General features: G+C 40.9%; 1 protein-coding gene across 1 annotated transcript in view; it reads left to right on the forward strand.

The window, feature by feature from the left end:
- The first annotated feature begins 23,252 nt into the window (after nt 1-23,252).
- LOC126161548 (protein Wnt-6-like) overlaps nt 23,253-26,934 on the forward strand; it is a 651,979-nt gene continuing 648,297 nt past the window's right edge. Inside the window, exon 1 of the mRNA XM_049917481.1 lies at nt 23,253-23,463. Coding sequence (XP_049773438.1) covers nt 23,402-23,463 — 62 coding nt within the window. The 5' untranslated portion in view covers nt 23,253-23,401. The remainder of the gene's footprint in view (nt 23,464-26,934) is intronic.

The raw sequence follows: 26,934 nt of genomic DNA on the forward strand, positions 1-26,934 counted from the left end.
GAGATTTCCAAGTTTTCAGTTCCATGCGGGAGGAAATATTAAGAATCACATTTTCTACAGTGCTATAGACTTCATGAGTGACAGAGAAGAATAGGTGGACAGAGTACCTCACATTGCTGTATTCACATTTATTCATCTGTATTTCTGTACATATTTAGATGACACAGGTTGATTTTCGTTCTTTTTTCTTTTTTTGTTTTTACTATGACATTCGATTGAAGGACCACATATTAATGTCTGGATACTTTTGAAGATTTATACTTCATGCAGTTTGTATGGAAGCAGGTTGTCAAATAATTTTTCACACACATCCACAGTGCAATTGTTCAGGACAGCTAACATGGTACATCAGTAAATACAATGTTAAACAATTATAGCAGGACGATTTAACAAATGATGTCGATTTCCCATGTGGTTTGCATGTGATGACTTTTTTCACACTGGGGCACAGCAGTGCAGCTGCCAGAAAGGAGTTGGTGACAGTCGTCTGCACAAATTGAATGTCACCACCATGTCTATGCCCTCACCTCAAAGCCACTGCGAGGCCACAACTGCAATTCACGGTATGCCACAGAGCCAGCCAGACCAGTGGGTGAAGTGAGCACACTATGCACACAGCATTCATGTGGCGTCTGACATGAAATAGATAATTCAAACATAGTTTGTCGTTCTTTTATGCAATTCCGATGCTTTGATGTATATTTTCGGTACTTTTGAGCGCAACACAGATGGGGCTACGTAGTATTGTGGGGGGGGGGGGCTGAGAAAGAGGTGTGTAATATATTTTTTATCATCTCGAATAGCTGTGAGAAATTGGAGTTTGTGAACAATGTAATAGCACGTGCACGTGATGTTACTGTGTTGAAGCATGAGTGATGGTGAGATGAAATTGTAATTACGAATGCCACCTTATTAAAAAAAAAAAGTGCAGTGCAGCTCTTCATGTGTAGTTATGGGATGGACATATTGAAGAAGTACACATTGTAAATACTCTGGTTAGAGGAGTGCTCAAACCTCCAGATGTTTGTGCTTGGACTCGTTAGGGCAACTCACTAGTGACAGATTAATGCGAATGATACTCCCTACACCCAGCATCTAGTGAAACAGATTGACCAGGTCACTCCCTGGCGCTGCTTTAAGAACAGCTTTCCTCCTCCCTACGCCCAGAGGCTACTAAAATAGATTCCTTATGGCAATACTTAGTGCTAGATCAATGGCAGCTACCATACGAACTTCTGCACTTTGCAGCCAAAGTAAAAAAAAAAATTGTTAGTTAGTTTTGTATTTTCTTCTGACTGTATTCTTATTCATCAGCATTAATTTTCACATGGCGGCTGTCTTGCATTAGGGAGTGTTGCTTTTTGAGAGCTCACAGTAGGCAGTATAGGGTGTTAAACTTTTATGCTGGTACCTCTGCATTTGGCTCTATGCAATACATTGACGAGTGCAGTACCAGTGGGTGCATGAGTTCCAACTCTCTGTTAGTAGCTCTTACAGCAATATTTACAGCCATTTGCAGAATGTGCCATGACGTTATTACTTAGATGGCACACAGCTTTGAATGAAATTTATCACATCACTGACATGGCAGTCAATAAACGATTTTTTAAAGTGGATAACACAAATATAGTTTGTCGTTTTTTATGCAATTCAGATGCTTTGATGTATATTTTTGATGCTTTTGAGTACAACCCGGATGGGCTACATTGGGCTACGTAGTAATGTGAGGAGGGGGGGGGGGGAGGCGACAAAGAGTTGTGTAACATATTTTTTTCTTTAGTCATCTTGACAAGTTGTGAGAAGCTGGAGCTTGTGAACAAAATTTATAAGCAATGTCATGTTTTGTAATAAATATGTTGGGGTTACTTTTTTATTGATTATCTTATGGTATCATAAAATAATGTTAACTCAATGACACACTCTAATGTCAGTTAACACTTACTCCCATTTTTGCGGAATATGTTATGATGTCATTAATTTATACACACACACTGTAGTGTCAAAGTATCTTACCTCATATATTATAGTAACATTTTGTGGCTGCATTTCCTCATACAGTAATTCAGGTGTTTGCTGTGGTGCATGTCAATAATATGTTGCCTATTAGAGACATTATTTTATTTTCTCTTTTTACAATTTCACCTATAATTTTAGGACACACACACACAGAATTACGTGTGCATGTAATTTCTTACCTACCTCAGGCAGTGATGATGTACCATGCATACTCCACTTAAAACCTCTGGGCTGAAGACGTTTCCCACAGTTGGCGATAGAACATTAGGAGGACATTTTATGCATCAACCACAGCCTGTCAGCCCAGAAGCTTTAAATGAAGTCAGTACCAGCTGTGATAGCCTACATTATATGATAATTACTATGCATACGTCGTACATAAGTACAACACTCATGAAAAGTCTTTGCAAAGACGTTCTCTGAGATGTTTTGGTGGGCGGGTTATGTAAGTGTATACCATACATTTCGTAAAAAGCCATATATATACTCACACTACTCGACACACTCATTCAAATCACTCTGAATGGTCGAGCTAGCACATACCAGGTTTCAAGATGTGGATTCTTGAAAGTGAGTGCACTCCTTAGTATTCCAGGTGCTATGTATCTTAACTCATCTTGGATGGTTGCCAGCACATACCGTAGTCATCTAGTTTCATAGGAGATGTATGACCATTGAACATTTCACATATATCTCAGAAGTTCAAAGACACAGCACGCCATTCATTATGTCAAGGTATCACATTCATACTGCTGTATTGAGGGTTTCCAGTATTTACTGTTAAACTGAACCCACGATCTAAGTATAAACTTATATTCAAACGTTTACTACCACATGCTTTTAGAATGTACATAATGCAAAATAACATCACGCCAGTAGTTAAGGTATGTCCCAGTTGGTGTCTGACAAGTGGTGCTGCTGATGTTTGTGATAACTGGAATTCGTTGTGTGGGAATAGTTGTTATACATCAGAGAGGCCATCACTGTACTGCTGCTCCTGGAGAAGTATGTGCTGGCTGCATTTCCTGATCCCATAAGTCAACTGAGGCTGTGGTGGTATGGAATACTGATAAATCTAGAAGACCATCTGCGGACTGCTGTTCCTCTGCTGGTGCTGTCAATAGTACGTGATTATCCTTGTCCAGCCTTTCAGCTATTGCCAGATAACAAAAGCATGAGTATAATCGAATGTGTTAATAGATGAATAACACTAATACCTTCAACTGATAGATAATTACTTACTGACAGTCTTCTTCTGCTCTTTGAAGGCAGTGACTGATCTGACTGATCTCTGCTTCTCAATGATCCTTTCACTACAGTGCACAGACCTGGAACAATCCCTGTTGGGTGAGAGAGGCCCAATGTAACGACCTCCCCGTCCCTGTCCCTTCACTCCCCTCTCCAGGGGTGGTCTTCAATAAAATATGCAAAATTTCATCAGCTGTAATATGATACTGGAAAGAAAGTGCTGACAGATTCTGAGTCAGCGTTTTTGGCCAGAACCTGCAGTGCCACCCTACTCTTATTCTGCTGAATTCGTGGAATTTTTCGTGTTCAGTAAGAGCACGAGGAAACATAGCTGAACTAGGTTTGATATTCAAACCATTGTAGGGGTGCACCCAGTGCTTAAACTTCTTCTTCAATTTTTTGAGCTATAAATAACGGTAAACCCAAACAACACCCTTTTCAGAAGAGCGCATGATTGCAAATCAAAGTGAAACAAAAACGTGTATCATGCTGTCGTGTTGCTTGTCATATCGCGAGTTGCATTGCATATCGTATTGCATGTCATATCATCGCAGTAGGAACATGGGTACCGCGCCGATAATGTCGCGTTGTGCAACCTTTATTGCAACGTGTTGTATCGCATATCGTATCGCCTCAGTGTGAGGCGCCAAGAAAAGGTAACAGAACCTTCTTGCAGACCCAAGTAGTTGTTACGCAAAAGACGGGAGAGTCAAAGAGTTTGCCCGCATCTCGTGGTCGTGCGGTAGCGTTCTCGCTTCCCACGCCCGGGTTCCCGTGTTCGATTCCCGGCGGGGTCAGGGATTTTCTCTGCCTCGTGATGGCTGGGTGTTGTGTGCTGTCCTTCGGTTAGTTAGGTTTAAGTGGTTCTAAGTTCTAGGGGACTGATGACCATAGATGTTAAGTCCCATAGTGCTCAGAGCCATTTCAACCAAGTCAAAGAGTTTGACATAGCTGTTACGATGTACAGGGTGTATGACAAGAAAAAATTAGAAAATGCGCAATGGAAGCAAAAACGCTCCAGGAGACATGAACTAGAACCAGTCGTTTCCGACAAAATGTGAAATTGCGCTTGACACCGCCACTGACTTCACTATAAAATATTGTCCTAGTTGGCAGAAACACTTTTGAACCATAAACTTTTCGAAAAATCTCATCCATGGACCTGGGTTGAGGAAAGCCAAGTAGCTCCTCAAATGGCCTCAGAAGGACAGTGCACCCCGCTTGCCAACAGCGCTCGGCAGACAGGACGGCACCCATCCAAGTGCTAGCCAAACCCGACAGCGCTTAACTTCGGTGAACTGACTGGAAGCGGTGTTATCAATGCAGCAAGGTCGTTCGCGCTGCTGATCTAAGACAACATTAAAATGACACTACGGTCCACGATAGATAGTTCGAGTAGGGCCTGCACCTTCGCCCCAAAGTAGCCTAATCCCTGAATTTTTCTGCCTGAGGTCATCTCACATATTACGTGTACAACATGGAGTTCGATACGGTCGAAGAAATGGGGCAGTCAGCTGTGCATCCGAGGATTCTTGCAAGAATTCGTGTCTCTCGGCAGTGCTGACTGGAGTATTGCAGGCAAATGCTTGCTCGACACCTGCAATACCTCCTTTCATAGTTGAAAGTATAGAGTAACTGGTAACATGTAACGTGCTGAAGCTGTGTTGTATTTCTCGTTAAGGTAGGCTATGCCTGAAATTAGAGCCTTTTTGTGTGGGATGTAATGGGACTGTTTACATATTAAACACATTTATAGTAAAAAGAACTGGAATTCATACCGTAGACAGCTTCGGCTTGTAAACATTCGCAGTTATCTCGAGAACGGCTGGTTTTCGGGATCGTGCTTACCGCAACCTTTTGCTTCTGCTATGGTACACTTTCACCCGTATCAGTTTTCGTTATTAATTTGAATCAACCTCTAAACTAACTTGTTCACCCTCTGCCTCCGATATTTCAATTCCACATTGTTATGCTGCCGTGTTATTGTAGTAGCTCTATCCTGTGTAAGCCTCTTCATCTCCTAATAACTACCGCAACCTACATTCTTCTGAATTTGTTTACTCTATTCGTCTGTTGATCTCCCTCTACCACTTTTACCCCTGACACTTCCCTTCAATACTAAATAGGTGATCCATTTATGACTCTGAATGTGTCGTATCAACTGTTCCCTTCTTTTATACAAGTTACGCCACAAATTTCCTTTCTCCCCAATTCCGATCAGTACATCTCATTAGTCATGCGATCTACCCATCCATTCTTCAGCATTCTTCTGTAGCACCATATTTCCAAACCTTCCATTCTCTATTTTTCTAAACTGTTTATCGTCCATGTTTCAGTTCTTTACATACCTACACTCCAGACAAGTACCTTCAGAAAAAACTTCCTGACACTTAAGTTTGAAACGTCTCCTTAGAACAATTTATACATGACTGTGCTTAAACTGACATACATTAGTTTTAGCGCAACGCAATCTGACTTTCAAAAATCCCTACAAAAGAATGGCCCTGACTAACATTAATCTATACCCTTCACAAATCACTTACCTCACAAAAATCTTCGTTACTCAAGCTACAGCAAAACAGCGAGCGCCACTACTGCCAGCTAAATAACAGATTCAAACTACGGAAGGCACTAACTACTGATAGGGATAGTTAGCAAATGAAAGATATTAATAGAGAACAAACAATGTATTTACCTTAATAGTCATATATATATATAGCAGTTCATGACAAATTACAAAACTCTGCCATCTCTCTCCACATCCACCACTGCTGGGGGCTCACCTCCAACTGCGCAACGCTACATGCTGTTCACATCCAGCTGCCACTGCCCAACACTACAATGGCAGACAACAATGCAAACTAGCCACAGGCTGCACACAGCACAGCCAGTGATTTTCATACAGAGCGCTACGTAACGTTGCCAATAAGAAAATATAAACAGCCTACTTCATAGCCCCCATGCTCCCCACAAAAAATTTTACAATTTTTTTTTTTGGGCAGTGGCCAATACAGATTTGAAAATTTTTTTCATAATTCAGTAAGAAAGATAGCAAATGCACACACTTATTAATACAGTGTTGGTCAAAAGCTAAAATTTTCTCACAGTCCATCACAGTAAAACTGCCGTTTCTTTTATCAAAGTCTGAGCAGTAAAAGACAATGCACACGGAAGTAGTGGATGTCCATGCAGTCTTGAAGAAGTAGTGTTGTCCTTCCAACGGAAAGACAGTGCTGACTCTTGACATGCAGACAGGTAATGGGCCACAACAGAGCAAACCCACAGCAGAGTCATTCGACGTTTTAAAGAATATTGGTAGGTCATCACAGAGTAGACCCACTGTAGTCCTGGTAGAGATTACGGTATTGGTGGGCCACCAGAGGCGCAGACCCACTGCAGTCCTTGTAGAAATAATGGTATTGATGAATCATCAAAGGTGTAGACCCACTGTAGTCCTTGTAGAAATAATGGTATTGGTGGGTCATCAGAGATGCAGACCCACTGTAGTCCTTGTAGAGATGGCCAGCAGCCATCTGTTGCGACTGTGCAGGTGCACAATCACCATCGAAGAGTCTTGCAGAGAAGATAGCAAGTCCATAAGCCACCACTTGTGCACGCACAAAGTTTTTGGAATTGTCCTTAGAACCAGCAATGCTGTTATCCAGTCCCTTGCTGAATTATCAACACACGTGCAAACACTAACAGTCCCTACTTCTCATATATTGTCCATATACTATGACCAACAGAAACGTGTGCAGTGAAATGGAACTTACAAGTTAATAATATGATGAACTGGTGTCAATTACAATTTTATAACACGAAAATATAATTACAAAGGTACAAAATACATCATTAAAAACATAACAATACAGATAACATTTGTAGTACAGGCTTTACTAAAGAATAGAAGTAACATATACATCAGCGTTACAGGAATTATGACATGAGTACATACATAAAAGATCAGAATAACTTTTGAAACATCAACTTTACACATGAGCATTAAAACTGAACAGGATACATAATGTCTAAACATCTTTACAAATTAAATAACATATTATTACTGCCAATTATATTTGAGGATAACAGTATTCCTCATCATAGTGAATGTAGCTTAGTATTAGAAGAAAAAAAATTCTATGAAACTACACAGAGACAGGAAGAAAACAACTACACAAGGGTACACAAACACATAGTGGGATAACACAAAAGGAAAGGACAGGGTTTGTTTTCAGTGTAACATTTGGTACTGCAGTCCACCCCAAAACTTCATTCCATATATCTTTCCTCTTATTTCATCCTTTGTTTCCACCAAAAAAATTCTATCTAAGCATGCTTTCTGTATTTTTCTCACATAACCTCTCAGTGCATTTCTTCAAATTCATCGCAACTCATTCTCTTATATAGTCTACCCCTTCTTAAGCTAACTTAAATCTACTGAGCTCAGATGCTAAACTAAGGGACGAGGCAATGCAGCAGCACATAAAACAATTAATATAAACAGCAATGAAAAAAAAACGCAGATTTGCGAAGCAAGCAGCATTATAGAAATTACAACTAATATAAGGCACTGTGCAGCAAACCAAAAAAAAAATAAATCCGTAGTAAAACTGGCTTAACAGAATAATACAAAGTCAAATACAATAACACTATGCCTGGCAAACAGCAGCAACTTCTACCTAAACATGACATAGCTCAAGCAGAAAAATTATTACAGTAAAAACAACAATGCAGATAAGGGAAATGTATATTCACATCTTAATATCTATGTAATTAAAGTGGTGCAACACAACAACTTATTGTAAAAAAATATTTTAACATGTACTTGAAAAGAATATTATGTATGCAGTTACTGTTACTAGTCCCTTCTTATTGTTCTTTCCTTTCCAAGTGCTCCTTTTTTGAAGAATGTGGATCACAAAATTATTATTTAATAGATCTGTTGACAGAAAGTGTTCACATTAGCAAATGCATTTTATTTTATTTTATAAAACCAATGCTGCAACACAGCTGTAAACTAGATATCAAATGAAATAAGCAACTATGTACAAAGTAAAGCATAAGAACATCATTCAGTAGTCATGAGGCATTTCATAAGTTAGTAGAAAAAGTCTCTCAAACAGAGAGACAGTAGTCATAATCAGGTGTATAGACATAAAAATATTTCTCGTCATTTAATTAGGCATTTCAGTAAATATCATAAATTAAGAGCTCCACAGTGTAATCATATGTTTTCAAGTTCGACCATGTCGTTTTTGCGATGCTTTCTACAAAGGAATGTCAACAGCGAGGTTAATGGCCTCTTTTTTTCTCCACCTAATGGCTTTCTTTTGTCAGACGACTACCTCTCAGCTGGGTGCCCACGACGCATTACGTGCAGGTGGTCACTTAACTTTCTTACAGAAATATTTACTACAGCAGTTTCCGCTACAGTGACAGTCTCATATAAAAATATTTCACAGGTCAAGAATTTGCATTACAAATCTGTAGAAACAAAATGCTATTGATATAACAATGTCCAAAAAACTTTTGTCGGCATTGTAATACATTCACGCATTTACATACACATTTCATAACTTTTAAAGTACGATTCTTGGTTTCCAACATCCTTTTTCACAAGTCAGAGTCCCTAACCACCATTCATTACTCCTTACCTTATTCGTCGACACTTCTTCAATATTTCATCTTAATAAATTCCTCATATAGCATCAGCTTATTGATCATAAACATACCTCAACAGCATAAAACACATTGTCGTCGTAATAATAACATCATAATACCTCAGTCAAATCTCAAAAACGTCGTAGCTTCCTGCAATAATTTCAAACCATAAAAAATATTCTCTGCTCATTTCAATAGCGTCATCTACCTCAAACGTACTTTAAAATCATTCTCCTTTACCAAATACATCATTCTAAGCTCTGATAGTATCACAATGGTTCCGAAAAAATATGAACAGTTCACAAAGTACAGACAAAATACAATTTCGTAAGTGTGAAATAATCCAACTCTGTAATTGCGTAAACATGTGTCACTGACGTAGTAAAAAGATGTTTGTTTCTCTGTTAAATGATCAGATAGCTGTGTAATTTTTGTGTTAGAGAAATATGGTACCGATGTGTTAAATTGTATAAGCAAATACCATATTAGCTAGGGCTCCTTGTGCTTGCCAAACACATGGTACACAAAGTAGGCGTGTACCCCCCTGAGGTTTATTGTAATTATACCCTCAGATGTTACAGATTACAGCAATGGAATAAAATGTATCACGGAAAACTTTCTTTGTAATTCAAAAATCTTTAAAAATAAATGTTTTAAGTACAAAATTAATCACTCAAATACGTGTCCTGTAGCGCTAAATGTGCGTCTTGCTGTAAGATAATCTCTGTGGAAGTGTCGTAGTTATCATCCTCCAAAAGCTAAGTTCTGCAGAAGTCAATGTACTGACCTCATGATAAACAAAAGTGAAATGCTTTGCGTGTAGATATCTTACTTATTACGCTTATTGCCGTGATGAAGAAAGTACTGTGCTGTATCGTATTGTTGTGCTATGGAAAAGGCTGTCTCATTGTAGCTGTACCACAAAAGTTACTACTAAAACATGTTTTACTTTCCAGAAGAATTCAGAAAAACTGTGCAGATATGAAACAGAAACACCGCAAAAGCAACATTGTAAATTGTCACTCATTAGTAGCGTCGTGATAAGGTCGTGTAGCTGTCACTTAAACTAACCACTGTCTCATCTGGTATCTGACAGAAAGTACTTTAAATCCAGAATATATTTTCAAGTAAACCAAAATGTTGCATTAGAATCTCATTAGCAGTACCAGTATATGTTCTAAGTATGTGAGCCTTATAGTCGTTACGTAATCGTGCAACTAACAAGCAAGAATACACACACACAGTAACACTGTGTCCTCTGTTCACTATCACAATGCAGTGGTAATTACTGTCTAAATATGTACCCTAGGTTCTAGACTGGATAGTTAACTTCAAAACATAGTTGCATGATAACAGTTTCTAAGTGTGACAATGCATACTAGAAATGTGCAGCGAAACGTTTTATGGCAAAGACAAAGTTAAAAAGCAGATTATCTTTCAAAAATTGTTTCACATGTGAAATGTGGTGTAGGCCTTTGCTCTTCCTAGTACGCAGAGTTTCAACTTTAACGCAATTATCATGTGGTATACGTCGGTAAAGAATACTGGAATTTTGCTCAAGGTTAGCGTCAATGTAATTTTTCCCTGAGCCAGCGGGCGCAAGTGGCTGCCTGCGGTGCGAGTCATTGTCTGTTTCTTTGTTGGCGTGCGTCGTTATTGGGATTTGGAGACCTAACTTCCACAAATTCACCGTGACGAGAGGGCTCTGCCCTGTTTAAAGCTCGCCAGTTCCGATGGAATTCAGGTCTGTCGTTTTGTCGGTAGTTCCTGTAGATTCTTTCTTGTCGGTTAAGTGGTGGAGAATTTATCCCTGAATTATCACTGCACGGTGGACCGTTGCGTCTGAAGTTATTCTGTCTCCCGTGATAGTAATAGTTCTAGTTGCCATATTGTCTGTTTCTATGATTGTCTCTGTCATATTCATTACTATGGAAGTGCGATCTTTCTCTGTAACTATTACTACTCTGCCAACGTTTGTCATACGGGTGGTGTCTGTTTTGGTCACGATTTGTGTTGTGAGAATAGCCTTGTCGTGTCCAGTTATTATTTCTTTCATCGCGGAATTGCGACGGATGTGACCTGTAATGATTGTTTTCCTGTTTTCGCATCCCGCGACTGTCTGTGTTAATTTCTAATTCTTGTAAGAGTCCCTGAAAAGATTCAATGTCGTCTTTGCAACGCCCTGCCAAAATAATATGTCGTAAAAGTTCAGGCAGTTTGATTAAGCAAATGCGGATGAGTTCTGAGGGGCTGTATGGGTTTGACAGGTGCTGATTCTTGTGCAACATGTCTTCAAAATATTTGACAAGACTGGAAAATTCAGATTGTTCGAAATGTTTCATCATTATGATGCCATGTTTTACTCGGTCTTGTGTGGCTGGAGACCAATATGCTGAGAGGAACGCATGGTAAAATTCTCCTTCACTGTGACAATCGTGAATGACCGATCGCATTCTTACAGCTGGTTCATTCTCCAAGTAGCCACACATAAATTCTAACCTGTGCTCCAATGACCAATTGGGAAGAAAACAATGAGAGAATTGATGGAGCTACGCTTGTGGATGAATGTCGTTGGCAGAATTCTTGAACGTTTTGGATTTACGTGTAGTAATGAACAGCTTATAGTCAAAATCATCGTGTCGGCGAGTAGCACATCGCTCATTGTTACTTCGTTTCGGCGGTTCCATCTCAAAATGCAATGCGCCTTGCCAATTTCTTTCATAATTTCCGAAGTGCCCTGAGTTATTATTTTGTGGCTGTTCCGTATTTCTATGTCCCTCTTCCCGTATTGGAGCGCGAGTGGCCTCTGAAATACGTAATTCTTGTATTACCTGTGTCAGCTGATCTTGTACTTCCCGGATTTCTCTTTTGTACTGTGTATTGATTTGATTTTGATTTTGTTTGAATTTTCTTATTTGTTCATACTCTTCTGTGTCAGTGAAGGCTACGGGTCTTGTGTCATTCAGATCATCATCTACCTTTGTAGATACGTTAGTGACCTGATCCGAAAGTTCGGCTACTTTCTCCGATAGTGTACTTATTTCCTCCATGTGTCTTTCTGAACCAATTTTTAGGGTATCTACTGTGTCCTTTAAATTTTCCTGAGTTTTTGCAAGTTGCGTAACCGAATCGGTAGATGCAACTGAGTCAATTTTAGCTTGCAAGGTCTCATGATTTTCATGAACAATAGTTTGCAGTTCTTTTATGGCTGCTTCGTGATTCTGTAATGCATTTTCATGACGCGAAAAAATAGGTTGGAAATGCTCACAAATGTATGTTTTTACGTCATTACAGACCTTTTGACATTTCGATTCGATGTTATGTAACTCAGTAGTTAAATCTTCACGTGTTTGTTCAAGTGTGGTGTCTAACTTTTTAAGATTTTGTTCCACTGTGTCTAACTGTTGCTGTGTTTGTCTCTGGTATTGTTCCATTGTGTCTAACTTTTGAAGCTTTTGTCTCATTTGTTGCATTAATTGTAATAACAATGCATTAGTGTCTGGAATCTATTCCTCTACGCTTTTCGGCAGTGCATTTGCACCAGCAACATTCACATTTTGACAAGCAGAAAATGTGTCTTGACTCATTTGAGAAAACGGTGAGGACCCAAAACATAAGTCTACAGTATTTGCAATATTGTGTTCTGTCATTTCGGATTCCTGAGGCAAGCTGTTGCCGACCGATCGATTGATAATGCTTCCCTGTTCACTAATTGTTTCACTGCCTACGCCATTGTTTGCAGCCCGCTCCATTTCCCTATGCACAATTACCAAATTACTACTTTGAACATTAGTTAATTCATTACTCGGTGGCGCTAACACACTGCTTTCGTCTTCACTGTCATTTCTCAGTTTACTTTGGAGCTTAGTATTACGTTTTTCACACGCCATTATTGTCGCAATATTTCACACGACAACACAAAAAAACACAAGTTGAAGAGCAAAAATAAGAGAACACATTAACATAGAACTGAAAATAATATCTAGTTAATTGCAAGCGCAGCTGCGAAATACTTGGTGCAAATCTACATGCAGGCCACAACTGTTTTACTGTACAACAATGAAAGACTGCAACTACAAAGGAGATTCTCTCTACAATTACGCAATAGCAATAAACAAAATCTACACTAATTACACAAACTACAAGAAAAAATCAGAAGATTCCAGTGAGGTATCCTAGGCTAAGGGTCGACATATGAAACGTCCCCTTAGAACAATTTATACATGACTGTGCTTAAACTGACATACATTATTTTTAGCGCAACGCAATCTGACTTTCAAAAATCCCTACAAAAGAATGGCCCTGACTAACATTAACCTATACCCTTCACAAATCACTTACCTCACAAAAATCTTCGTTACTCAAGCTACAGCAAAACAGCGAGCGCCACTACTGCCAGCTAAATAACAGATTCAAACTACGGAAGGCACTAACTACTGATAGGGATAGTTAGCAAATGAAAGATATTAATAGAGAACAAACAATGTATTTACCTTAATAGTCATAATATATATATATAGCAGTTCATGACAAATTACAAAACTCCGCCATCTCTCTCCACATCCACCACTGCTGGCGGCTCACCTCCAACTGCGCAACGCTACGCGCTGTTCACATCCAGCTGCCGCTGCCCAACACTACAATGGCAGACAACAATGCAAACTAGCCACAGGCTGCACACAGCACAGCCAGTGATTTTCATACAGAGCGCTACGTAACGTTGCCAATAAGAAAATATAAACAGCCTACTTACAAGTTTATATCCGATGTCATGAAATTCCTCTTCTTCAGAAACGCTCATCTTGCCGTTGCCACTCTACATTTTAGATTCTTTCTACTTCGGTCGTCATCAGTTGTTTTGCTGCCCAAACGCAAAACGAATCTACTATCTTCAGTGTCTCGTTTCTCAAGCTAATTCCCTCATCATCAACTGATGTAATTCGACTAATTCACATTGTTATCAAATGGAATGATATTTGATGTACATGTGTCACTGAAATTGTTAAAATTGTTTCAAAGTATAAATATCGTAGACTTAAAAGAATGTTTTCCAAGAAGGGGCAAGATTCCCGAAGTGACATTTAGTTGAATTTGTTTTCGGATCAGCCTTATGTAAACACTTATTATTATTATTATTATTATCGTATTCAAAAACGAATTTGCTTCCAAGCAAACACGGGGAGAAGAGTGAGCAACCGTCATAAGTCGATTAGCTGTGTTTGAGAGCGAGTCGTGTCCTAACACACAAATTTAAGAAGATGTATGTAAAGCTTATGGGATCTCAAACGCTTGATAGCTATCAAGACAAGGGTTACTACTACACCTTAAAGGTACTTATATTTCAGTAAGATATATAAAATACACTTTTCAGTGTTAGTGATCTTGTCAGGGATCACCCATCAAATTGGTTGGTAGAACCAACTCTTAAATGGGTGTCGTCTCCCTGGTTTGGCACGTTGTTGTGTAGTAATGGTAGCTGGACTACAGAACTCGTAACTCTATGCCTGTATGCCGCGCTGGATTATACCCAATACAGTTAAGAGCCATGTAGTTGAAGAAGATCCAAATACCTTTGCAACCTTCGTATTTCGCGATACTTTTCTCAATGCCAGAGCAGAAATTGGAATTTCTTCTGCATTTGGGGCCACATCTACAGCAAAACATGATCGTGTCACTTATACTCTTCCAGTATCGCACTACCTTGTAAAACTGAATGTAGTCTCATGAAGTCTTGACCAGAAGGGGGCCAAATTCAGACCTACTGCCCGCCGGTGTGACCGAGCGGTTCTAGGCGCTTCAGTCTGGAACCGCGTGACCGCTACGGTCGCAGGTTCGAATCCTGCCTCGGGCATGGATGTGTGTGATGTCCTTAGGTTAGTTAGGTTTAAGTAGTTCTGAGTTCTAGGGGACTGATGACCTCAGAAGTTAAGTCCCATAGTGCTCAGAGCCATTTGAACCATTTGAATCAGACCTACTACTGAAGTTAAAACATGTATGGATAAAGGTTAAGCTGTGCAGCAGGCGAAATGACTGTCCTTGTGTGACCTGTGGACGGGTGTCGGGCAGTTAATCCGACCCATATCTGTACAGCGTTTGGAATTGTCAGGGTCTGAGAAGATCCGGATTCCACGAGGGAGTGCTGAAAAGTAATGCCATCGAATTTTTTTGTGTGACAGCTCTTGAAGCTTTTTAAATAAAACAAACGTTATTAAAGCTATACGTCTTATTCTTCATGATGATGATGCCCCATACTCCGAGCAGCGTAGGGGACTATGCGGGAGACCCGCACTGCCGTACTGGGCAAGGTCCTGGCGGAGGTGGTTTACCATTGCTTTCCTCCGACTGCCATGGGGATGAATAATGATGATGATGAACACGACACAACAACACCCAGTTATCTCGAGGCAGGAAAATTCCATGACCCCGCCAGGAATCGAACCCGGGCTCCCGTGCGCAAGAACGCTACCGCAAGGCCACGAGCTTCATACCTACATATTCGTGGCGCTCTGCCACCAAGGGGCTCCGAATTGTAGCGTGTAACATGGCCGTCTGCACCATAACTATTTCGGTGCGTGAGAAGCAACGTGCTTTAATGGAGGTTCGAATTCGAAGAGTTCGTCCACACGTGGAGCACGATCTCCTCCTACAACAAAACGCCAGCCCACCCACGAGAGCTGCGACGCCTGCAGCGGTCTGACGCCTTGGTCACACTGTCATCGCTCATTCTCCATAAGGTCCCTCCCGACTTGCCCCCATCCGATTTTCACCTGTTACCAAAAATGTTTCGAGAAAGCTTTTGACAATGTTGACTGGAATACTCACTTCCAAATTCTGAAGGTGGCAGGGGTAAAATAAAGGGAGCGAAAGGCTATTTACAATTTGTACAGAAACCAGATGGCAGTTATAAGAGTCGATGGGTATGAAAGGGAAGTACTGGTTGGGAATGGAGTGAGACAGGGTTGTAGCCTCTCCCCGATGTTATTCAATCTGTATATTGAGCAAGCGGTAAAGGAAACAAAAGAAAAATTCGGAGTAGGAATTAAAATCCATGGAGAAGAAATAAAAACTTGGAGGTTCGCCGATGACATTGTAATTCTGTCAGAGACAGCAAAGGACCTGGAAGTGCAGTTGAACGGAATGGACAGTGTCTTGAAAGGAGGATATAAGATGAACATCAACAAAAGCAAAACGAGGATAATGGAATGTAGTCGAATTAAGTCGGGTGAAGCTGAGGGAATTAGATTAGGAAATGAGACACTTAAAGTAGTAAAGGAGTTTTGCTGTTTGGGGAGCAAAATAACTGATGATGGTCGAAGTAGAGAGGATATGAAATGTAGACTGGCAATGGCAAGGAAAGTGTTTCTGAAGAAGAGAAATTTGTTAATATCGAGTATAGATTTAAATGCCAGGGAGTCATTTCTGAAAGTATTTGTATGGAGTGAAGCCTTGTACGGAAGTGAAACATGGACCATAAATAGTTTGGGCAAGAAGAGAATAGAAGCTTTCGAAATGTGGTGCTACAGAAGAATGCTGAAGATTAGATGGTTAGATCACATAGCTCATGAGGAGGTATTGAATAGAATTGGGCAGAAGAGAAATTTGTGGCACAACTTGAGTAGAAGAAGAGATCGGTTGGTAGGACATATACTGAGGCATCAAGGGATCACCAATTTAGTATTGGAGGGCAGCGTAGAGGGTAAAAATCGTAGAGGGAGACCAAGAGATGAATACACTAAACAGATTCAGAAGGATGTAGGTTGCAGTAGGTACTGGGAGATGAAGAATCTTGCACAGGATAGAGTAGCACGGAGAGCTGCATCAAACCAGTCTCAGGACTGAAGACCACAACAACCAAAGCTGGTAGTGATGAGGCGGTGCCAACAGGTTTGAAACTATGGGTACCTTCAATAAAGTCAATCTTCTACACCGACAGTATCAACAAACTAGTCTTTCGTCGCGAGAGATTGGTTCGTCGCAAGATGACTGTGTTGGGAAATAAATACGAAGACATGAAAATTAAAGATGTAATATCTTAATAACTTTGTTTTACTCAAACAACTTTCAGAGTTTTCAAAAAAAAAAAAAAATTCGGAGGCATTTCTTTTCAGAGCACACTTGTATTTCGGCCGTGATCTGTAGAGGTTGATATGGCCCAAGATTCGAAAACAACGCCGGAACCACATCCACCACAAGGAAATGTTATAATTTCCTGTGAACTACGTGACAAATGTAAAATGTGTTTACTAAAGCTGCAATGTTCCCCCTTGCATTCGGCAATGTTAAGTCTGCGGTTGAGTAGACCCAATGATTTTTCGAAACATGCGAGAATGCTGATATTGACGAAACGTCTCCGCCAGTTCCTGGAAGGGGCAACTGTCCCACCTTGCGGTCGCGTGTGTGATTAGAATTGCCAGATGTGCCGGTTTTCTGGGTCAGTCTCGCTTTCATGTTAAAGAAATTGGTGTCCCCAAGAACACTGTTGGAACGGCAGTTTGTCCCGGATTTCGGCTTTCAGATAACTATTCTCATATTTTCTTTTGCTAAAAATTCTTAAGTGATTTTGTTTGCAACTCCAGATGTTAAGCTAAGTAACGGAAGTTGTTATTATCCCACCTGACTGAGCCCTTTATGAGTATTATTGCGCGGTAATGCTGCTCAGTTCCCATTATTGTCCCTTCCTCAGTTCAGTTTAAGCTTTGCAGCAACGTGGTCCTCTGTTTCACTGTCTCAGTCGTATCGCGGTTGATTTGTTATTAAAGTGTTTGATTGTTTCAAGTGTACTCATCCTGCGAAAGAGGAAGTATTCATTCCAAGAAAATTATTCATAGAACGAGGGAGAAGTGAGTATGAAGTAGAATGTGCTTGTATGCAGTGCAAATGGGGAAAGAACACATATTAGTAGCGTAAGGCATAAATTAGTAGCGTAAGCCATAAATCAAACTAGTATTCTGCAAGTATTTACAAAAATTTGAAACTCATTCGGCCGAGCGGTTCTAGGCGCTACAGTCTGGAGCCGCGCGACCGCTACAGTCGCAGGTTCGAATCCTGATTCGGGCATGGATGTATGTGATGTCCTTAGGTCAGTTAGGTTTAAGTAGTTCTAAGTTCTAGGGGACTGATGACCTCACAAGTTAAGTCCCATAGTGCTCAGAGCCATTTGAACCATTTTTTGTAGCAACAATGAAAAGAAAAAACTGTTTACGTCAAACGACAGTTATCATATAATTTTAAACAAAATGAAGCTACAGTGGCTGTCCCATGTGACTTTTCTGCATCTACATTTATACGCCGCAAGCCACCCAACGGTGTGTGGCGGAGAGCACTTTACGTGCCACTGTCATTACCTCCCTTTCCTGTCCCAGTTGCGTATGGTTTGCGGGAAGAACGACTGCCGGAAAGCCTCCGTGCGCACTCGAATCTCTCTAATTTTACATTCGTGATCTTCTCGTGAGGTATAAGAAGGGGGAAAGCAGTATATTCGATACCTCATCCAGAAACGAACCCTCTCAAAACCTGGACAGCAAGCTACACCGCGATGCAGAGCGCCTCTCTTGCAGAGTCTGCCACTTGAGTTTGCTAAAAATCTCCGTAACGGTACCACGCTTACCAAATAACCCTGTGACAAAACGCGCCGCTCTTCTTTGGATCTTCTCTATCTCCTCTGTCAACCCGACCTGGTACGGATCCCACACTGATGACCAATACTCAAGTATCGGTCGATAGAGTGTTTTGTAAGCCACCTCCTTTGTTGATGGACTACATTTTCTAAGGACTCTCCCAGTGAATCTCAACCTGGCACCCGCCTTACCAACAATTAATTTTATATGATTATTCCACTTCAAATCGTTCCGTACGCATATTCCCAGATATTTTACAGAAGTAACAGCTACCAGTGTTTGTTCCGCTATCAAATAATCATACTATAAAGGATCCTTATTTCTATGTATTTTCAATACATTACATTTATCTATGTTAAGGGTCAGTTGCCACTCCCTGCACCAAGTGATTATCCGCTGCAGATCTTCCTGCATTTCGCTGCAATTTTCTAATGCTGCAACTTCTCTGTATACTACAGCATCTTCCGCGAAAAGCCGCATGGAACTTCCGACACTAGCAACTAGGTCATTTATATATATATTGTGAAATGCAATGGTCCCATAACAATCCACTGTGGCACGCCAGAGGTCACTTTAACGTTTGTCGACGACTCTCCATTGAGAACAACATGCTGTGTTCTGTTTGCTAAGAACTCTTCAATCCAGCCACACAGCTGGTCTGATATTCCGTAGGCTCTTACTTCGTTTATCAGGCGACAGTGCGGAACTGTATCGAACGCCTTCCGGAAGCCAAGGGAAAATGGCATCTACCTGGGAGCCTGTATTTAATATTTTCTGGGTGTCATGAAGAAATAAAGCGAGTTAGTTCTCACACGATAGCTGTTTCCGGAATCCATGTTGATTCCTACAGAGTTGATTCTGGGTTTCCAGAAATGACATGATAGGCGAGCAAAAAACATGTTCTAAAATTCTACTACAGATCGATGTCAGAGATATAGGCCCATAGTTTTTGCATCTGCTCGACGACCCTTCTTGAAAACTGGAACTACCTGTGCTCTTTTCCAATGATTTGGAATCTTCCGTTTCTCTAGACCTAGAGATTTGCGGTACACGGCTGTCAGAAGGGGGGCAAGTTCTTTCGCGTACTCTGTGTAGAATCGAATTGGTATCCCGTCAGGTCCAGTGGACTTTCCTCTGATGAGTGATTTCTGTTGCTTTTCTATTCCTTGGACACTTATTTCGATGACAGCCATTTTTTCGTTGTTGCGAGGATTTAGAGAAGGAACTGCAGTGCGGTCTTCCTCTGTGAAACAGCTTTGGAAAAAGGTGTTTAGTTTTTCAGCTTTACGAGTGTCATCCTCTGTTTCAATGCCATTATCGTCCCAGAGTGTCTGGATATGCTGTTTCGATCCACGTACTGGTTCAACGGAAGACCAGAACTTCTAAGGATTTTCTGTCAAGTCGGTACATAGAATTTCACTTTCGAATTCACTGAACGCTTCACGCATCGCCCTCCTTACGCTAACTTTGACATCTTTTAGCTTCTGCTTGTCTGAGAGGTTTTGCCTGCGTTTAAATTTGCAGTGAAGCTCTCTTTGCTTTGTCAGTGGTTTCCTAACTTTGTTGTTGAAGCACGGTGGGTTTCTTCAGTCACTCGCAGTTTTACTCGGCACGTACCCGTCTAAAACGCATTTTACGATTGCCTTGAACTTTTTCCATAAACACTCAACATTGTCAGTGCCGGAACAGAAATTTTCGTTTTGATCTGTTAGGTAGTCTGAAATCTGCCTCCTATTGCTCTTGCTAAACAAATAAACCTTCCTCCCTTTTTTGATATTCCTATTTACTTCCATATGCAGGGATGCTGCATCGGCCTTATAATCACTGATACCCTGTTCTGCGCCTAAAGAGTCGAAAAGTTCGGGTCTTTTTGTTATCAGTAGGTGTAAGATGTTATCTCCACGAGTCGGTTCTCTGTTTAATTGCTCGAGGTAATTTTCGGATAGTGCACTCAGTATAATGTCACTCGATGCTCTGTCCCTACCACCCGTCCTAAACATCTGAGTGTCCCAGTCTATATCTGGTAAATTGAAATTTCCACCTAAGACTATAACATGCTGAGAAAATTTATGTGAAATGTATTCCAAATTTTCTCTCAGTTTTTCTGCCACTAATGCTGCTGAGTCGGGAGGTCGGTAAAAGGAGCCAATAATTAACCTAGCTCGGTTGTTGAGTATAACCTCTACCCATAATAATTCACAGGAATTATCCACATCTATTTCACTACAGGATAAACTACTACTAACAGTGACCTAGGTGACAATCTGAGCAGTTCTCTTAGGTTGTTCGCAGATGATGCTGTAATTTACCGTCTAGTAAGGTCATCCGAAGACCAGGATCAGATGCAAAGCGATTTAGAAAAGATTGCTGTATGGTGTGGCAGGTGGCAGTTGACGCTATATAACGAAAAGTGTGAGGTGATCCACATGAGTTCCAAAAGAAATCCGTTGGAATTCGATTACTAGATAAATAGTACAATTCTCAAGGCTGTCAATTCAGCTAAGTACCTGGGTGTTAAAAATATGAACAACTTCAGTTGGAAAGACCACACAGATAATATTGTGGGGAAGGCGAGCCAAAGGTTGCGTTTCATTGGCAGGACACTTAGAAGGTGCAACAAGTCCACTAAAGAGACAGCTTACACTACACTCGTTCGTCCTCTGTTAGAATATTGCTGCGCGGTGTGGGATCCTTACCAGGTGGGATTGACGGAAGACATCGAAAGGATGCAAAAAAGGGCAGCTCGTTTTGTATTATCACGTAGTAGGTGAGAGAGTGTGGCAGATATGATACGCGAATTGGGATGGAAGTCATTACAGCAAAGACGTTATTCGTCGCTGCGAAATCTATTTACGAAATTTCAGTCACCAACTTTCTCTTCCGAATGCGAAAATATTTTGTTGAGCCCAACCTACATAGGTAGGAATGATCATCAAAATATAATAAGAGAAATCAGAGCTCGAACAGAAAGGTTTAGGTGTTCGTTTTTCCCGCGCGCTATTCGAGAGTGGAATGGTAGAGAGATAGTATGATTGTGGTTCGACGAACCCTCTGGCAAGCACTTAAATGTGAATTGCAGAATAGTCATGTAGATTTAGATTTAGATGTAAATAGGCTGTTTAGGTTTTTATATTGGTAACGCCAAGTAGCGCTCTGTATGAAAATCACTAGCTGTGCTGTGTGCAGTCTGTGGCTGGTTAGAATTGTTGTAATAATTCGCTGTTGTAGTGTTGGGCAGTTGGCTGTTAACAGCGCGTAGCGTTGCGCTGTTGGAGGTGAGCCGCCAGCAGTGGTGGATGTGGGGAGAGAGATGGCGGAGTTTTGAATGGCTCTGACCACTATGGGATTCAACATCTTAGGTCATAAGTCCCCTAGAACTTAGAACTACTTAAACCTAACTAACCTAAGGACATCACACACACCCATGGCCAAGGCAGGATTCGAACCTGCGACCGTAGCAGTCCCGCGGTTCGGCGGAGTTTTGAGAGCGGATGATCTGGACGTGTGTCCGTCAGAGACAGTAAATTTGTAAGACTGGATGTCATGAACTGATATAGATATTATGACTTTTGAACACTATCAAGGTAAATACATTGTTAGTTCTGTATGAAAATCTTTCATTTGCTAACTATGCGTATCAGTAGTAAGTGATTTCAGTAGTTAGAATCTTTTATTTAGCTGGCATTATTGGCTCGCTGTATTGCAGTAGTTCGAGTAACGAAGATTTTTGTGAGGTAAGTGACTCATGAAAGTATAGGTTATTGTTAGTCAGGGCCATTGTTTTGTAGGGAATATTAATAGTCAGATTGCGTTGCGCTAAAAATATTGTGTGTCAGTTTAGTGTTGATCTGAATAAGTAAAGAGAATAATGTCTGAGTACGTTCAGTTTTGCTCAGCTGTTTGAAAAGCAAATAATGGATGAGGTTTATCAACACAGTCATCATACATAAATTTTTCTAAGGGGACGTTTCAACAGCGACAAACACGCCACCACCGGTTGCATGCAATCTATCCTTTCTAAACACCGTCTGTGCCTTTGTAAAAATTTCGGTAGAATTTATCCCTGGCTTCATCCAGCTTTCCGTACCTATAATGATTTCAGCTTCGGTGCTTTCCATCAGCGCTTGAAGTTCCGGTAGTTCTTAGGTATCTCGTGATTAAGCCCGCAGTATTTTTTTTTAATACTTTACGTCAATATGAAAATGTGTCTCTGATCCCTAACAATGATTTTGTTAGTTTTAGTAACTTTAATGTGTTTTCCTTGTTTTGAATAAAGACCTAGCATTGTGCATTAACACTAGAAAGATAGCCATATGACAACGTACGTAAAATATAACCATACGTAGGCCATGTAGGTTAATAATACAAAAATTGCTTTTCTTCATGAATTCTGTTATCCGGATTGTCGATTATCGGACTGAGCTACGTCACCAATCAGTCCGGTCAATCGAGTCTCCAATACAGCTGTCAGGTGTGAGTGAAATTGGGGAAACTCTACACGTGTTCGACCAGCTCGAACGACACAGCTACCGCCGTAGGCCGGCAGCGGACTACTGTGCGGCGCGGTGGGCGCCGCCGCATCCCCACCACCGGCAGCGGCGCGCCTGCGCAGTGGCGCCCGCCGCGGCGGCGCGCAGGCGACGCTGCCCGCCCGTGCTGCCGCGCGGCGGCGGGTGGGCGCACTAGGGCGCCGTGGGCCGTGGCGCGCCGTCCAGGTGAGAGCGCGGTGTCTGGAGGAGCGAAGCGAGCGCGCGCGCCCATCCCCCGGCCGGCCGAGGCGCGGGCAGCAGCGAGTAGCAGCCAGCAGCTGACGGCAGGCCATGGCGCTGTGACCGCCGGCCAGCCACCCACACGCGGACATGCGGCCCCTCCTGGTCGCCGTCTGCCTGCTGCTCGTCTCGCCCATCACCGGACACTGGTGGTGAGTAGCGCCTCGCCTGCCTACCCCCCACCCCCTGCCGCGCCCTGCTTCCCGGAAGGCGCCACCCGGAGAATGACAACGCGGTGCCCCACGGATACCACTGGCCGGCGCCTAATTGCCCTCTGCGGGTGGCCACCCGGGCCGCACGCGCCGCCAGCGGCTCCGCCAATAGAATGCCATCTCTCATAGTTCTAACGATAAGGCACTAATTGCTAATTATTTTTTCATACGCCGAATCTAGTGCTTTACCTGGGTGTTTTAACAGGCCGCAGACACTCGTTTCTCATGTCTATTGCACTTAACTGCATATCCATCGGAGTTCCCGGTGCAATGTATAAAATCGAGGAATAATCACTTATATATAACATTTTAGTAGTGTAGTTTTTCTATAGGCACACGTCAGTACTCCCTGTACCGCCGTATTCGTGGAATAATGAACGAAAGTTTCTCTAAACTACTTGGATCACTCATAGCTACAATCTTTTTAGCACCGTACTCTGTTCCGATATTCAGAATTTTATAAGTATGTACAGTGTTTGATTTGTGACGGTGTGGTAGCCTGTACTGGTGTCCTGACGAAAAAAAAAAAAAAAAAAAAAGATCAGAACAGATTTCGAGATGTGGTACAGTAATTTTTGCTGCGGTTGAAGCAAAAGCCTTGCGTTCACATTTTTAAAGTGGCCGGAAAAAGCATTAAAATAACATTTTAAGAAGTCTAATTTCAGAAACACACCCAGAAAGTCACAGTTCCGGAACCTCGTTTTTTTTACAAGTTAAGCAATATATCGACCACCTAGCGTCTACGACACACTTATAACAATTATGACCGTTGCTGTCAATTATTTTTTCTCTCTCTCCGTTTTTCGACAAAGTACGCACTATGTCTAGCGCCGCAATCACCTGATCATTTGGCACAAGCCGTTCGATTTTGGCCGGGGAAGTCCGAGAAGTCGCTAAAGCCATACTGAAAATTTTTCCTTTCTGCGTGTCTGCAGATGGTATTCTGCATTTTTTCTTTATCTTCGTTTTTCCTTTTTTAACAGCTTTTAGATTCACGTGCCATTGTTTGTTGTCTTCGGTATCGTGTCGTAGATATTTATCATATGTTTCGTCCATATATACAGCGGTTTTAATTATTCAGCCGTAACAGTTTGTAAAGACTGTAAATGTATTTAAATTTGCTCAACGGTTGTCAGTTGTAACATTTGTTTCCTGTTTAACTGCGAAATATTGAAGTGCTCCTATGGAACTGCCATAGAATCAAAGTATAAAGGCAGAGACAATGTTTAACTTCAGCAGTCCGACATTCTTCATGAACCTATTGGTACGAGATGCTAACAGACGAGACAGTTCCTGCCACCATGCGGGAGAAAAACGCTTACCTGATCATTATATTCTAGCCACAGTAATAGCGTTAGAGTTCTTGTAACAGTGGTTTAATACTATAATGTTGATGTGAATCACAATTTATTTGGGTGCTGATCGGTTTTGCAGTGTATCCGTGCTATCGACAATGTCTGGCGTTCATTGCTTTCATACTCATACCGTTTTAAGCCACTGAGTTTATGTTATAACACATTTTTCTTCATAAATATTTTGGCTTCACATGATAATATTCATGTAAATACAAATTCTGAATAAAATCTTCGTAAAATTGTGCGCCACATCTTGCACAAAAGACGTTTTGTTGTAAATAGGCACACCAAGCTGTTAAAAACTTTGTTTTGTTATAATTAGAATGTATGCCAATTGGAATAACAAAATAAAATAAAACTTAACGGCTTGGTGAGGCTACTTAAAACAAAATTTTTAAATGCATGAGTATGTTCGTATCCTAGATCCGACCTTCAATAATAAAACAATTTTTTTCCAAGACTATCTCAAATTCTTATTAAAATGTACCATTCAGGCATTAAGATACATAGTTAAATAGAATAAAATGATAAATCAAATCTTTTAGATTGTTGCATGAAAACTGCGGTGTCATTTCCTTCAAACGTAAAAGAGATCTTGTGGCTTAACAACACAATACCCTCTGTAATGACACGTCGAAAACCGAATATTGCTCTTACGGACAGCTAAGTGATCTACACGCAGCGTGCGTTTGAAGTGTACCTTCATGTCATTATACATGAAAATATATAGCAGTATTGAAAATTTTATTTCTGAAGACTGTAAAACTGAAACTTTATAGCCATCCTGCCTCTTTCCACAAATTATCTAAGATTTTGAAAATACTGTATGCCCTATATGTCGACCGAAAGTTCACCATGCATTCGTTCCGTAACAATATTAAAACTTATCTTTAGAGTATGCTACAAATCAGAAATTGCTCTAAATCTATTCACCTCTACATCTGCACGTGGATGTATATTCTTTTCTTTCGAGTAACTATCTATTGCTTGCGGGTTTACTGGAATATATCTCATTGTGAGTGACATTTCTTACCATGAGATCGACATACAAAAATGTTTATGAAGTAACTGATGAACGAACGCGACGATACCGAGTGAGAATCTTTGTTGCACCTAAATGCATACATGAGCACAAAGCGCCTTTGTGATGGTCGATGATGGTAATATCTGGTAAATGGTTCTAGTTACAGGGATCCATAAGTGATCGTATGCATAGTGCAAGCATTTTCTACGGTTAATCTTGGTAAGATTTTTGTTTCAGTAACTGTGAAAAATTGCTATGGAAATTCGATGAATCAAAATTTTTTTTCTTTTTCATTTTTTTTCGGATGTTGGCAGCTTTCAAGAAGAAGGCACTTGCGGCGGATAATCGTAGAAAGAACAGAGAAACGACTAAAGTGTAATTATGCGGCCTGTTTGCGAATTTACGTAGTACTGCAAGTAAATCTGCGATTCGCTGGATGCGTGTTTTATTTCGTCTGACAGTGTAACAAATGTTTATCCGATTATTCACTATTATATCATTTTGCCGCTCTTGTCTCTAACTTACGAACTAATTTTTTTTTAAAAAAGAGTATGTTCTATGCAAAACCTTACTTCTGTTGTGTAACTATTGAAGCAGAAGGCTACGAATCCTATATGCTTGTTGGAACATCGCTAACGACCCTACCGGATGATATCCACGGAATTTTCGACAAAAGGCTTTCAAGGACGTACGTCATCTCAAGAAAGAGCTCGTGACCGAAGCGTTGAAGTAGACTGAAAATTCTATCAGAACTTCTGAAAAACGTAAGTTTTTCAATTAACAACCGGGGCTTATCAATCTAGTGCCACGCTATCGTTCGAAGCTGCGATGTACTACGGGTGCTGATGTGCGCTGATTATAATTTCACATGTCGTCCACAAAAGGAAAATTTCTGTGGGTTCTGTAGAAAACGAAACAAAATACTGTCTCCAAATTCGGTTGTGAAATTCCTTGCAGAGAGTTTCGCACACAGAACGTTATTCAGCCATATGTAAACTAATGGAATATCTCATACGAAACCAACGTGATCGA

This window comes from Schistocerca cancellata, chromosome 2, assembly GCF_023864275.1.
Source record: "Schistocerca cancellata isolate TAMUIC-IGC-003103 chromosome 2, iqSchCanc2.1, whole genome shotgun sequence".
Taxonomy (NCBI): Eukaryota; Metazoa; Arthropoda; class Insecta; order Orthoptera; family Acrididae; genus Schistocerca; species Schistocerca cancellata.